We start from the raw sequence: 15,376 nt of genomic DNA on the forward strand, positions 1-15,376 counted from the left end.
AAGCATAGGTAGCTGGAGCTCATGCTTCTCTCCTAGCTTATGTGGACACGCTTAACTGCATTAAATGTCTTGTCTTGGGTTTAGTCTGTGTTTTTTCCACTAGGTGGGGGTAAAGCCCATTACCTGGACATGGGAGGTGTTTTATTAATTTTCATTACTGTTGGCTCTTTTCATTTGCATTGGGGGTTCTTAATGATATTTTCAGTAACTTGTAAATTTTGAAGACATACTGTAACTTGTACACAGTGTTGGTGTCTCCAGGTAGTTTTACAGAATAGGGTGAAAGCCACATAAATAATTAAGGATTGCCGATTGTGTTGTAAGAATGAATGTTACAAGAAAGAAGAGACTTAAATAGTGTTTGTAAAGAATACTAGACATGACGATGTTTAAATAATGTTTATGATAGTAGCATTTGTTGTAAAGAAGGAGTTCAAGGAAGAGCTTTTTATATATATATCACTTCTCTTTTGATCCTGGTAACTAGTCAATATAGGAAATAAAAATGAACAAATTTTCAAATGTGGGGTAATGTAGCGTAGCTGGAAGTTTTTTGAACTACGAAATTCATTCTTCAACAGATGGTGGGAGAATCTTCGAAAGGTGGGGGGGAGTTGTCAGGTGAAACACAGAAATATGATGAATGGGCAGTGACAGGTCAGCATTGTTTCAAACCCAGCTGCTATTTTCCTTTCTATTGTTTTAAATTAAATTAATGTTTTCAAGAACTTCCTATTTTAGATACTCTTATTCAGGTTTTGCATTGTAGCTGAATATAATCTGTGTGCTATACTGGCAAGTTACCTGAAATTAAAATAGGCCATCATGAAACCACAGTCACAGTTCAAATTCAGGTAACAGCTTTGGCTAGAAAAAAGGGTGTAGTAGGAAGGGAGCAGGAAGAAAATGGATATGAATGAAAATTTAAAATAGAAGCATCACAAAGATAGTGATCACTGAAGTAAGCACAGTGTCTGATTTGTTGAACAGTCCTGTTAACTTCAGTGAGACAGCTTGAATGCCTCACTTCAAGCATCTTGTAGACTTAAGGGAGAAATTATGTTCTAGCGTAAAAATAACTTGTGGAATTAAATCTATACTGAAACAGTTTGTTCTAACTTAAAAGATCTTTATATTCTGGGTCAGGGAGAGAACAACAGAAGACTGATTACTTTTTCCTGTTTTTTTTTCTTTTTTTTTTTTCTTCTTTTTTAAAACATTTGCCAAACTCTTTGGAAGTTAACAGCCTTCCTCAGTTTGTGCTTTTCAAAGCACAGGGCTCAGTTGCAAAGACTACAGAATCATGGCTGGTTTGAAGCCTGTTGGCTAGACTTCTAGAATCTGCATGCTGGAAGATTACCTGTGCTATTTTGTTACATGAAAGCATGGCTCAGGCATGAATTCATTAAGAAGGCAAAGTTAAGCATTTTTAAGTGGAAATTCTTAGTAGAAGTCTTTATGCCCATTTTGAAAACTGCTGCAGCTAACAAAAATGAAGACTACTGTACTTCTCAATTTTAATATGAACTACAAGATAACTTGTTGTTTCACTACAGTATTTTCAGTTACTAGATCTGTACTCATCTGCTCATTTCCTGTCCCTCCTCCCTTCCCCTCACTCTGTTATGCAGGACCAGGCTCAAGGAGAAAATCCACTAAATGGAGACCACCGTCAAAGCCAAAACATTCAGAGGTATGAAAATCAAGTGGCTTTTGTGTTTTATTGTTAGTTTTTTGAGAAATGTTTATTTGAACTAGTAGATTTTGTTGCAGCATGTAAAACAAGTTCTTTCAATCTACATAAATTTCAAGCCCAAGTATACTCCTTTTATCAAAATCATTGTCATTTTTTTTCTTTTCTATGTTGATAGACCAGGATGATAGTGAGAAGAAGAAAATATTTACATCTTCAGATTGATGTACAGAAAATGAGACTTAAATTATCCTGGATTTAAAAATCGGCTTTTTAATAATCGGTTGACTTGAGGAGGTGGTAGATAAACTTCTAAGTCTCCTCTTGGCCACAGGAATTTCATAGTTCTGTACACATGGAGGTTTTTGTGTCTGTATAGGTGGTAGCTTCAAAACTCTTTTGTTTAGTGTTGGAACATTTATTTTACTTAGTGTAACGGAATAAAATTTTTACCGGAAGACATTTTATTCCTTTAAAATCTCTTTAATATTGAGGAGCTGTTGTGTGACCTCACCCTTTAAAGGACTAGATCTACCTCTACTGGTATCTGGTTTCTTATGTATCTTAGAACTAATGTAATGAAGTAAGCAATTAGGAGGGCAATGTCCCATCAAGACAGGTTCAGGTTGGCATTAGTTGGGAAAGAATATAAAAGAAAACTCCCAAAGCCATGATTATGCTCAGGTGAGGAAAGGAATGTAATACATGGCAACAGCTACTTTTTCTAAAAATGGTTTCGGTTATATTGGGATTATTTCACAATGTATGATTTAGTATGATCTTTATCAGCACTTTCATCAATGACCATACTCATTTCTCTTCAGAAGTCCATGACTGCTAAGAATGAATCTGGGTGAAGATTTCTTGTTATACACCTTTGCCCATGATTTTATACCCAGAACCTTCACATTTTTGGGTAACTAAAAATGAGAAGAGTAGAGGAGCTTTGAGCTGCCAAACAGATACAGGGTATTATAGGTGACATGTTATAGAAGGTTTTGTGTTTTCCAAGAATGCCTAAGTGCATGGAGCTCATGTATAAGATGTTTATGAATTTTCTTCAAAAATCTATGGGCTGTAATATTTTTGCATTGACTGAATCTTAAACACCTGCTGTAACTAGCCGTTTAGGGTGTATTGTGGTGATTCAGCTTGCAGATGATATAATAAATACTAAGATAGCATGACTTACTTTAATTGCTGTATATTGCCCTTCTCCGCTTATATCTAAGCGAACAGTAGAAGTGAAAGAGAAACATTCAGTTGCTCTTGATTATAAAAAGAGGCTGGCAGTTCTGGAGCTGTTTTGGAAGTCTAGAGTTTGCCCTCATTAGTGCACAAGTCTTCAAAGTTGTACTCTACTCCTTTTTTTTAAGTAGTCAGTAGCACTTAGATATCCCCATCACTGGTGCATTGGACAAGCCTATCCTTTCGCTCTTCTGTGCTGTGCTGTGTTCCTTGCTTCAAGTAAACAGGAAGTAAGAAAGATTTAAATCCTATCTTCTGCCTGCTAAAAGAAATAGCAGTTTGCCTGAAAAATGTTAACACTTCATAAAGGATTTGTTCTCATTTTGCAGCCATTTAAATAATACATTCCAATAATTGTGTTTATGATGTGGTCCCCTGTATTATCCTGTCTCGAGTGTGTGTGTAGTATTCTTTTTAAAAAGAAAAAGTAAATTTATCCGGTAGTTATTTATCTATGCAAAAGAAAAACATGTCATGAATGTATTGAAGTTTCCAAATGTTTTATCTTGCAGAAATAAATTACTACTTGCATCTCTTATACCCAGTTACACTTATTTGTGTACTTATATGATTTTCCACAAGAGGGAAGAGTAGTCCTTCATAATGAGAGATTGTTTAGAGTAACATCTTGTGGCTTGCTTGGCTAGTGAAGAGATGGGAAAGGAAATCAATCACTGAAAGAAAACACTACAGATATTTCTTTAATATGGTCTGTGGTATAATGATGATAACGTTGTACACACTATACCCCAATTACGCTTTTCACCTTTTGTCTTGACTGAATAGCTAGCTAGCACTTCTTGCAGTTTCTCCTGGAGCTTCATAGTCAGTCTTACACGCCTGAACAAAAGGTGTTATCTCAGGGTAGAGCAGTTATGTCTTTGATCTTCCAGTGCAAACTTATTCCAAAAAGTGACTTTCAGGTTGCAGCCATCTGAATTAGCATATGTACATATGTAGTAGTAGCATATGTAGTATTGTAATATAATATAAATAATGAATGTGTAATGTCTACTGAATAATAGGTCCATCCAAAAATCTGTGTAAAAACACTTGAAAAAGTTCCTACGCAAAACATTCACTGCAGCAATCAATCCTGCTCCTTATGAGGGAGGGAGGCATTTGCAGTTAGTTACTCTTTTGGAAAATAATCACTTCACATTTGTCAGTAGCCCGCAAATCTGACTTTAAATTCTTGTTTTGCAAGTTTACTTTGCTGTAGACTTAGTTGTGGTCATTCTAAAATCTCCTTGTGTAATAAGTGTGTGTGTGTATATATATATGTATATAGGTGTATATTCAGAGTATGCATTTCAGTAAGGGGACTATTTTAGCAAAATAAAGTATTGTAAATTTGTTTCACAGATGCTTGCAAAATACATTCTCCTTGTGTTCTCATTGTAGTAATTGTAACAGTTAAAAATTTGATCAAATTTATGAAATGTATTTATATATTAAAAGAAAAACAAGAAAAATGAATATTTGTAGATAAAAATGTCTTACTATGCCATGCAGAGTCTACACTGTACAGAACACATAAGCACATAAGGAAAGATAGGTGATTATATGTTTCATATTTGTTAGAAGACAGTATAGGGTAAACTTCCAAGCATGTGGAAATCCTTGTTTTTCAATTGTAGCTCCTTAGAAAATTAGTGACTTTGCAATGGATTATATGCTAGTATTCACAAAAAAAGTTTTGTAGATGATTTAAGTGAGATTGTGATACCTGCATCCATTTGCAAGATTGTCTTTCAAAGAGTTAAAATCCTGTTATAAAATTCACCCAAGCACTTTCCTTCCAGTTTGTGACAGACACTGAGCTGATCTTATATTTACCACTTCAATATATAAATATATTTAAATGTTGGACAGTTCTGTTTTGATATAACTAAAGTTTGTTTGATCTTAGTTTTGAGGTTGAAAAAACATGAATAAAATAAGTTGATGTGACAACAACACTTAAGTAAGTTTAAAATTGTCATCTCATTAAAAGTTCAAAGAGCCAAGTGAATTCTGCAGTAAGAAGCCGCAGGTTTGGCTAAACTTCTTAAATTATCGGTGCTGAGGTAGTTAGATTTCCATCTATCAGAATTGCCACTAGCTAATATATTACCTAGTAAACTCTTAGGTGTCTGTGGGATCTTCAGTAAAATGTTTTTGAACCTGAATTTCTGTGTTCTGAGGAAATATTCTATGCATAGAAGAAAGGATACTATTTAACTTCTTTGTTTTAAGGGAACTTCTTTTAGCGCTAGCTAACTTACAGAAGCGGGTAATTGCTTGAATGCTGTGTCTCACTACTTTCAAACACATTCACTTCAGTGACAGAGATTTGATGAGGGAATGATCCTAAACTGCTGTTTTAGATAAGTAAAAATCTATATAAATGCATATTTGAAAATATAGTTGTTCTATAACTTAACTGCTCTTAGTCATGTCACAGATAGCTTGAGGTACTGAACGAGTTATCAGCTAAACATATTTTTGGTGAATACAGAGAGGAGGAAATAAATCTGAAAAGTCTCATCCATGATACTTGTCTTTCATAAATGTGATTTGGTATGATGTTAAGTATAAAAACTTCTTATTTCATGTTTATGTTGAAGTAACTGGACCCTTCTTTCTTTAAAGAGGAATAAGTTAGTTATTAATCAACATAAATGTGGTGTTCAGTGAAACTCTGCTTAAGATTTTTAACAAGAAATGCATGAAGGTGCTGACTTTTCTGATTTTGTTCTTGATTATCTTACCAGCTAATAACCTGAAACTCAAGTGTTGGATCAGTGCTGCCATTGCTAAATATTTCTCATATTATGATATCTTATCATAAAATGAATTGGGTCTCTGTCTAATAAGGCAGTATATTAACATGAATTAGATTACTTGAATATGAAATAGTATGTTGAATTAGTTTAACTTGGTCTCTGTGTATGTGTGTTCAATTTGGATCTCAAGTATCTAGTCTGAATTGATTGTAGCAAAGTGGTGTAAAGAGTCAATACTGATTTTGATTGAATATTTAAGACTTATCAATTAACATGACTAGGATTACAACATGACTGTGTAGTCATTTATCAGAAGCAATTCACAGTTAATACTCCACCTTGTTTACAGTCTAGTATCCACTGAATGTATTTTAAAAAAAAAACAGTATTCCTTTGGGATTACTAATTTTATGGGAAGATGGTTACTTTCAAATAATGAAATTTGAGAATATACTTAACGTTTCTTTCCATTTGGAGAACTTGAAATTATTAGTATTATTTAGTATGTTAATATATACTATACATTGTAACATGTAAAAGTCCAATATGATATACAAATGTCCTTCAGTTTAATGTAATTATTAGTACTGCTGAATTCATTTTGAATTATGTTACCCTAACAAAAACTGACAGTCCATCTCAGGTAAAAACAACTTATTAATAGTTAATACTTAGTTAGCCTTGGAACTGTTACTAGGCATGAGAATGCTTTAGAGATGGCAAGTATTTAACTTTAAAAAATTTTTTGTTTTGAAAGTGTGCAACAAGCATATTGGGAACTGAAGAGAGAAATGTCTAATTTGCACCTAGTGACTGAAATGCAAGCTGAGGTTCTACGAAAGCTGAAAACAAATCCAACAGCAACGAAGAAAGGCAAGTCAGTGTTTGCAGGAATAGACCGTACAAATACAAACCGTTGATTTAAGCTGTGCCATTTTAAAAAGTAATTAGCTATCATATCTTATCAGAATCTCATCAATTGAAGTTGATAAGCCAGCCTATATTATGGTTCCAGCCTACCCATTTTCTGCTTCTGTCTCATACCGGTCAACTTCACACATAAAGGTGTTGCTGATGTGTTTTTTCTTCAGTACTGTATTCTGTTCCCCTTGTGGCTTTTTTCTCAGTCAAGTGTTGCTTATGTGCACAAGGCTGAGGTGTTAAGTTTACTCGTATTTGACCTTTTACCATGACTACTTCGTATTTAAAAAAAATAAAAAAAAAAAAAAAAGAATTTTTTTCTTCCCCCCCCCCCCCCCCCCCCCCAAACAGAGTCTTATTTTCCCAGTATAGGACGTATAAAGTATTTGTTTGGCAGCATTTTAAAACTAGACCTTACTATTACCTTACAATTGCATATTTCTCTATGATAGTATTCAGAAAACTTGTGTTTTCTAGCAAAATGCTATGCAGGATGACGTTTTATGAATGTCAGGCTACTGATGCTGCAAAACTTGCTTAATTCTACTGCCACTTTGCAAATAATTAAGGGAAAAATGATAATTTGCACATAGTGCAAGTGCGGTATGTAATTTCAGTGAATAGTTCATCAGATAGTTCTTCTGTTTCATATGTATGTTTCTCTCAAGCCAAATGCTTTACAAGAGATGGTTCTTAAATACTGAGTTGTCGGACTATCAACATTGGCCCCACAATATTACCTTCTTTGTTTTCTGCTCATCTGAATTGTGGTGTTGATTGTGTTTGGAATATAAGAGATGCTGGTTCAAGACACTGAATATTTTTACAGTGTATATGGTGACAGTCTCTGTCCTTATCCAGTATAAGATGAAGATACTTTGTTTCTAAATAGCTTTAGGCTCAGTGAGCTAATGATAGGATTTGCCTCCAGGTCAATGATGGGCTTTGTCTGTGGCCAGCAGTGATTAATGATCATTGTCTGGTACTTGGCTGATAAACTATCAACACATCTTGTAGACTTGGTCCTGTTGTTACCAGGTGAGTCAGTGTGCCTACAATTAAGATATAAGACACATTCGGCAAATAATTTCTGCAGAGAAAGTGGGAACTGAATTAAGCTTTTAATCCTTAAGTCTGCCAAGGTTTGTGATAATGTAGGATCTTTCTGTCTATATTTCTCTATATATTTTTAATTTGGAGTTGTGTCTGTGTCGTCTTTTACCCGGCAAATAGTCTAGCTTTTTGCATTTGCTAATGCGCTTGTACGTCCTACTATTAAAGGCAATATTGATTGATGGGAAAGCAAAGGGGTTTTTTTGCCTTTTGCTCTGTAGGCTTTTTTCTGTATTTTTTTTCAAAAGTACATAAGAGTTTGTGGATTTAAGATGTGAATTAAAACTGTTCTTTGTTTACCTTGTTTATCAACATCATTTAAAGAATGCAGTGCAGATGTTTCTGTAATGGCAATGTATAGAAGAATCTTGGCTTGTGCAAAATATGGGATAGAATTGACTTTAAAATTTCCACTTCCTTGTATCTGTCATACTAGCAATTTGAGGTTTTATCTTTACTGTATAGAAACTAGATCCCACTATAAAAATTTTTAAGTATTCATAATCTTTTGAGGTGTGTGGAGTTAAATCTGCAGAACACAAAAGTATTCATTGCTGCGTGTTTGATATTAAGATAATATCAGTTACCATGTGGATTCTGCTTAGAGGTCATTAATGTAAGAAGGCATTTTCAACAGATATGTATCACAGATATCCATGTGCTCATGGGTTTTTGTTGCATTTTCAAAGTCCTTTTCAACAAAGTATGTGAAACCCAGCCTTTTCTTTTTGCCTGATGCCTTGCAGTACTTTTTAGCAGGTAGAGCATGAACAAATTTAAGATTGAAAACTACATACTACTTTGACTTGTATACTTGTATAAATTGTGTCTCAAAGTATTTCAGGTATCTCAACAACTGAGACTAGAGAGATTTTTAGTTCTTATCTGGAGTGTGTTTATATACTTGTTCAAGATATCCAGAAAAAGATGCCAAGGATTGCTTTTGCACTGGCTCTTTGCTTAGCTGCTATAGTTGGTCATATCTTGATGATGGTAAATTTTTCCTGTTTTTTCCTGTTTAGCTGTGGACAGTCTGTAATATAGATAGGAGGAAAAAAAAGGGGGAGGGCTCTTTTTCAGAGTGCTAACTTAGCATGTGCTAACTTAGAATGATCGTTCTATCTGTTCAAGTGCACACAAGTTGTCACAATATTTCAGTTACTTGATCCTGGCCTGAACAGGCTCAATTAGACTGTTGAGGCAGAATTGTCAAGTGCAAGCCCTAGGTGCACTGTTGGATGTTGGGTTTTTATATGTATATATACACGTCTGTGTGTGTATATATGTATTTTTGTAAAATTCTTCCAATGCAAGTTTTTTTAATGTAGCTCTTTTTCACAGAACTATTCACAGGCATCAGTACTGATTTGGTCTTCTGGCAAAACAAATAAAGATTGTATGTACTGTGTGTAACCTACTTACAGTGTAGGACAGCCTTGTTTAAGTGGTTATATTTCTCTCCTATCAAAGAATCCTGTTTGTGTTCTTGGCCTTCTATCTTAGACAACTCTTTAATTTGAACACCAGAAATATTTAACGTGAACTTTAACTAGTTTTAGCCTGAAAGGTCATTTGAATTAAATTATACCACTCTCTCACTCAAGGGGGCTGTAATGCCATACAGTTTTGAAGATGTACAGCTGTGCTGCTGCAAATAACCAAGGTGTTAGAAAGCTTAGTGTGACTATTACAGAGAGTAAAACTTCTTTTATGTCTTAACGGATTAGTTATGCCTAGATTTTTCCCAACTTTGATGCTAATATTGTAGTATTTGGAATATATTACAGCAGATTCCATTTCTTGATTCTTTTAAAGGTCCATAGACCCCGAATAGCTTTTTACACTTAGCACAAAGAGGCCAAATCAGTCTCTTCAGCTTGATCTTTCAGGTATGATGAACATGCTATTGGAAAATGCTTTTTGCTGACATTTGTGAAATGGGTGCTGTCTTTCTTAATTTTTAGTGACAAGCTGAAATTGCATACTTTGACCAAGACAGCAACTCCTCTTTTGTGTCCCTTAACAGCTAGAGTTACAAAACAGAGTTCGTACTCAAGATTTGTAGCTATTCTAGGAAACTTCCCGTGAGGGGCGAGTTTCTTTAACTGTAGGAATCATTTATCCACTCCATTACATGTTCATATAAAGTATCACTGCAAAAACCTGACCTGGGTATATGAGGCTGTTTCTTCAGATTTGTGTGGGAGATGCAGATCTTTCATTTTGGGAAGGTGCTGTTTTCTTTCAAAGTCTTTCCCTTCCTGGCATGTTTTAAGGCTCCCCTGGAATTTCAAGTGGGTGAACGTTGCAGTCTGTGGCTTTACTTTCAGAAGTCAGATTGTACTGGAACAGAGAGAACCTGCGAACACCATGCATTTCCCTCTTGCTCTTTCACGGACTGTGGGAATTCAGGTTCTTGGCAGTCTGAGAAAACAACTTGTTAAAAGCATCAGTAAAGTAGGAAGAAGCATGCTCTATGTAAGAAATATTCTGAGTCTGGTCAGTTCTTCCAAGCATGTCAAAAATCATCCCTGTTTCAGCATTCATTCCGTTCTTATCAAAAGATTCATTAGTTCATCTGCGTTTAAGTAGGAACTTGGAAGTTTCCTGGGTGTTGCATATGTTTTAGACATTGTGATTTCAGGATCCTCTGGTTCACCTTGCAAAGTCTGATGAGAGGGTAGGTATGTTCGATTCATAACTTAGTTACTGAAGTAAAACCTGTTTTAAAAATTTGTAACCCGAAAACACTGGTCGTAACATCTGCTATACTGCGGTATATTCGGAGAATATACAAATGCTCTGTCTTCTATGCAAATAACTGTAATTTTAATTTTTTTATCTTCTTTCTTCAGCTGCTGCTTCTGCACCAGTACAGTGTGTTGAAGACTTGGAGAAGAACCTTACAAAGTTGCATTTGACTACATCTGGGGTAGTCTATAAAAAAACATCTCTTTCACAAAATGATCAAGTACTCTGCAATGCTATAGCCTTCCCTCCGCTGAGAGATGTAAAAATCCCATCTGAAGGAGTGACTCTGCAAGCATGGACAGATGAGAGACCTATTCCAGTTGATGGTAAAACATTTCAGGAACACCATTCTTATGGAAAGAGCTCTCTGGAAGATAATTCCTGGGTATTCCCAAGTCCTCCAAAGCCTAATGAGAATGTGTTTTGGGAAATGAAAAACAAAACATCCCTGTTAAACTGTCCAGCAGATTACCTGGATCAGTGTAATCAAAATTGCCTGCACAAGAGTTAAGCAATTTTTAGAATGAACTGAAGCATTTTTAGAGTGGTTCTGAATAGGCACCTTACTGCTGGAACTTTTTAAAGAGGGAAAACAATTGGCTGAAACACTTTTTTCTTTCTTTCTTTCTTTCTTTCTTTCTTTCTTTTTCTTCTTCTAGTTCCAAAACAGAAAGCCTAGTCTTTCTCTGCTGTAAATTAAGGAGCAAGTTCCTTGAAGTTAAAGCTGTGCTGGTATAATGTAAATGTAAACAAATCTAGCATGAGGCTTAGATAGTTTTTCACTGCAAATGGCATGCATTTGCAGAAAATTACACTGAAAAGTTAGTTCTTGGAATAAAACAAAATAATCCAGTTCTTTATTTGTTTGCTATTTGTATATTCTCAAGAAAATAGTTGGTATCCTATGTTGGTTATAACAGCTCTGAGCTACTTTTTGACAGTGTTTTTTCTCAGATTAAGACGTAAGACAAAGAATTCAAGTATCTCCTCTTCCCTCCTTTCAGTTATTCGATTCCTCTGGTTTAGAAATACATTTCTGTGTGATTTTTATAAAAACAAATAGGGATTTTTTTGAAAACTTGATTTTATATTAGATAATGGCAAGAGGAAAAAAAAATACTCCCAGGCTATCCCATTTAGATTGCACCATTATGGGCCTTATTGCGAACTATAAAGGATCATAAGTAATGCTGCTGAAAGTCAGAAATCTTAGCTGTTCAGCTTTCTCTCAGTTCATACTGAGGAAACTGATTCTATTCTACGCACAGTGGTGCCTGCCACAGAATCATCCTATTCACAATGCAGTTATCTTTATTGTGCCTCCTTTGCACATCACCAGAACCTTGACATTTTATTTGTGTGGTTGTTAAGGCTGCTAATTTTCTTTCATTAAAGAAACAAAGCCTTAATTTAATCAGACTAGATGTTTTAGTATTGTTGATATACGTAAGAGTAATTCTTGTGGTGTCTTTAATATGCCACTGAAACTAAAGTTATTTGAATTGCAACTGCCTGCTTTATAGATTGAGTGTCCAAGTAATACTTCTGTTTTTTCTATTAAGCCAAGAATTTTTTTTAGACAAATACAATTTATGCTTATTTTTTTTTAAACTGCTCTGCTTAATATTTGGCTTAATATAACAGAGTTAAGTGAAATGCCTTGACTACTCAATAACTTGAAGGAAAATGCTGTGTATTTTAGATCTTTGGTATCTAACTTATAAGGGGTGGGGAAGTTGATTAATACTGTTATTTACAGGTGTGTGGAGGGTGAAGCATTCAACTTCACAGGTCCAGCTTCAGTATAATAAAAATTAATTTCACAGCTGTTTAGTAGCAAATTATCTTGAAATTACTTGCAAATACACGGCAAAGCTATGCTACAGTCATAACCATCTTAGTGATGGACTGTAAAAGTGTTATCTAACTGACGTGCTACACAATCTGTGTGGTTCCAGACACTTTCTTCCCTGTGGATTAAGTACTTCATATGATGCCCATCTTCTTGTGTTTGAGTTTGTCTATCAAAGTTTGAAGAATCTTTCAGATATTTTCTACCATATTATTGAACAGCATACATAAATAATGCTTCCCATTCACTAGATACTGTTTTTATCTTTCTATTATCTTGCTCACGTATGCGGGCTTGTCTGTGATTAATGGAAATGGTATCAGATGCTGGAATTTATTCTGACCAATGAACACAGCTGACTCGGGGGAGTACAATCTCTTGGAAAGTAATAGAACAAAACCCAATATGCATAAAACAAATCCAAGTCACTAGGCTTTAGCTGATAGAACCAACTACCTGTGTAATAACAAAGCAGCAGAAACCATTTCTCATGTGGCTGCGTAGACTATATTGTATCTAGTTCTAATGTAACTTACTTTTTGAGGTGACCCTCCCTTCATTACAAAGATTTTTTTTAAAGTAATGTTATCCAACAGACATCAATCTGATTAATATTTCAAATTGTGCAACGAAGGAATCCTACTGTGTAAGATTTTAAATAAATTTATTTTTATTTGAAATGGGTTTCACTTATAAATGTCCTTCTTGTATTTGACACAACAGTTTTTACTCACTTTACTTCTTAATTTCTTGACTGTGTATAAAGGTCATTCCAAATGCAAAGCATTAGATTTGAGGTTCATCCTCATCCATTTAGGAAGAAAATAAATATCCTCCATAGAGGATATAGTTTTGATGCTCTTTGAGAAAGGAATTCCCCTGGATGTTGAAAACTGAAGGGCTTAGTCATCTTAAGCCACAGAGTGTTCCTGGGGTTTCACTGCTGTGTCAAAAGGTGCCCTGTCAGCCTGTGTATCTGGAAAGGAAAACTTAAAAATGAAGCTTTTCTGTTCTGTGCCAGAGAATTCCTGGGCCTTGTCTTCTCTTGGCTTATCTTCTGTGCTACAGAAGAGAGCAGTGAAGTAAAGTGACATTTGCTGAAAGGGACTTTAGAAGAACTTCTGACATGCAAGAGATGAGGGCTTGCTGTAGGCAGGATTTCCAATCCAATCACTCATTGCTGTGGCCAAACCATAACACTTGAAAAGGAAGTCCCCAGATTTGAAGTCACTTGGGAGCTAGCTGGCTTGTGAAGCATCTGCTGGTCTGAAGCATACAATCAAATTTTGACTTGAGATGGAAAAGTCATTTAAATCCACTCCACTGATGGCTTACAGTGCTTTTCCGATTTTCAGAAGTGAAAGCTTTTCATCACTGTGACAGCAAATTAAATGCAGAAGTATTAGTAGTAAAGGGCTTCTGGTATTTTGTGTGCATGCATATGCAATTTTACTGCTTTATATAACAAATGCACACGGTACAGACCAAAATTCTCCAGCAAGCAAGGTAAAAGATGAAAAAAATCACTTGAATGCGAACTTTGAACATTTTAAAAGTTCATCTAACCCACAGATGGGATTTTCTGGTATTTCTCAGAAAGTACTAATTCCATTTAACAGATATAGAAGACTGCTTTCGGGGCAGGAGGAGGAGACTGTGACTATTTGCTTTGCACATTTAAGTGAACATATGGCAAACTGATGAATATGTATTTGGTTATTTGGAGAGTAGACCTAACTGTCTAATAACTCCTAATATAAACTCTGTTTGGTTCATTTTAAATATTTTAAAAGTCTGATTGTTCTAAGCTTCCTTGCCAGTTTTGTAGGTTTACAACTGATCAGTTTCCTTCTTATGTGAACTATCCATATTAAAGAGGAAGAAAAGCAAACTCCCCAACTTAGCTGTAGAGTGCTGTCAGACTTCTATAGCTGGAAAAAGTCAACAGTTATACTAGACATACAGTGGAGTTACAGTAAAATAATACTCATAAAGTTCTCTTTTAAGTATAGTATGTACTATACTAGAAATGTAAGGCAGATTTAACCTTATTTCAAATGTTACTTGCAGCAGACTTTGTAGGTTCTATATAAAGATGCCTGTATTTTTTTAATGATGCTTTGGCCTAGTGAAGGAAGTGTGAAAAGCCTCAGTACCTGACTGTGACTCTCCTGCATTTTTTTCTGGTCTTCAGACAGCACCTGTGAAGAAAAGTGGTGGCAAAGAGGTAAGCTGTTCTCCTGTTGCATTGTGCACTTCCAATACAAAAGGGAGTGATCTTTTTTTTTTTTTAAACTGTCGAATGTCAGGCTTTTTCTTCTTTACGTCTTTGTAGAGGAAGGGGTATATTACTTGCAATTGTATGAACACAGCACAGTGGGCAAAAATACTTTTTTTTTTTTTTTTATTTATAGTCGACACTAAAAGTTAGAGTTCTTTTTAATTGAGTTGCACATTCCTGAGACTGAAACAGTTAAACCATTTGAATAAATTTGTTCTTTATGGTAAATGTGTTACGGCATGAACTCAGATCAGTATCTGCCAGTTTGATCCTTTCACTGTATTTTATGATGGAAGAGGCTAAGCGGTACAAACACCAAGGCAGCCCTAGATAGAGTAATTGATAAGATGATGGTGTTTGAGTATGGAGGTTTGATCTGGGGGAGAAGCATGACAGAAATAATTAGATGCTTACTGAACTGATTGTTAGTCTGACTTGTAGGATACTTGCAACTAGATGGGGACCACCTAGATTTTAACTGTATTTGACCATTTTTACACCTGTGGAATAAACAGAGAAGACAAGGTTGCAAGGACTACTTGAGGAGTATGGCTATACTAAATATGAGGAAGAATTGGTATGTTTGGCTTACAGCTTAATTACTGGTTAAACATTGAAAGACTGTAATCATAGATGGCTCCATTTCTATTTGAAAACCCTGTGCATTTTAAAAGATGACTACCACTCAACCTTCCTGTAATGAGTTTTCATTTTACTCCACAAAGGTGAACTCTTTTATTAAGGGTGTT

At 35.1% G+C, this 15,376-nt stretch overlaps 2 protein-coding genes across 2 annotated transcripts in view; one reads left to right on the plus strand and one right to left on the minus strand.

The window, feature by feature from the left end:
- The window catches only part of AZI2 (5-azacytidine induced 2), a 28,187-nt gene extending 15,161 nt beyond the window's left edge, over window positions 1-13,026 (plus strand). Inside the window, exons 6-8 of the mRNA XM_064506147.1 lie at window positions 1,632-1,693; window positions 6,467-6,582; window positions 10,599-13,026. Coding sequence (XP_064362217.1) covers window positions 1,632-1,693; window positions 6,467-6,582; window positions 10,599-11,005 — 585 coding nt within the window. The 3' untranslated portion in view covers window positions 11,006-13,026. The remainder of the gene's footprint in view (window positions 1-1,631; window positions 1,694-6,466; window positions 6,583-10,598) is intronic.
- The window catches only part of CMC1 (C-X9-C motif containing 1), a 51,137-nt gene continuing 48,754 nt past the window's right edge, over window positions 12,994-15,376 (minus strand). The window contains exons 5-6 of the transcript XR_010387606.1: window positions 14,503-14,547; window positions 12,994-13,720 (exon numbers count right to left, since the gene is read on the minus strand). The gene's annotated coding sequence lies outside the window, so the exon portion shown is untranslated. The remainder of the gene's footprint in view (window positions 13,721-14,502; window positions 14,548-15,376) is intronic.

Source organism: Dromaius novaehollandiae, chromosome 2, assembly GCF_036370855.1.
Source record: "Dromaius novaehollandiae isolate bDroNov1 chromosome 2, bDroNov1.hap1, whole genome shotgun sequence".
NCBI classification, from domain to species: domain Eukaryota; kingdom Metazoa; phylum Chordata; class Aves; order Casuariiformes; family Dromaiidae; genus Dromaius; species Dromaius novaehollandiae.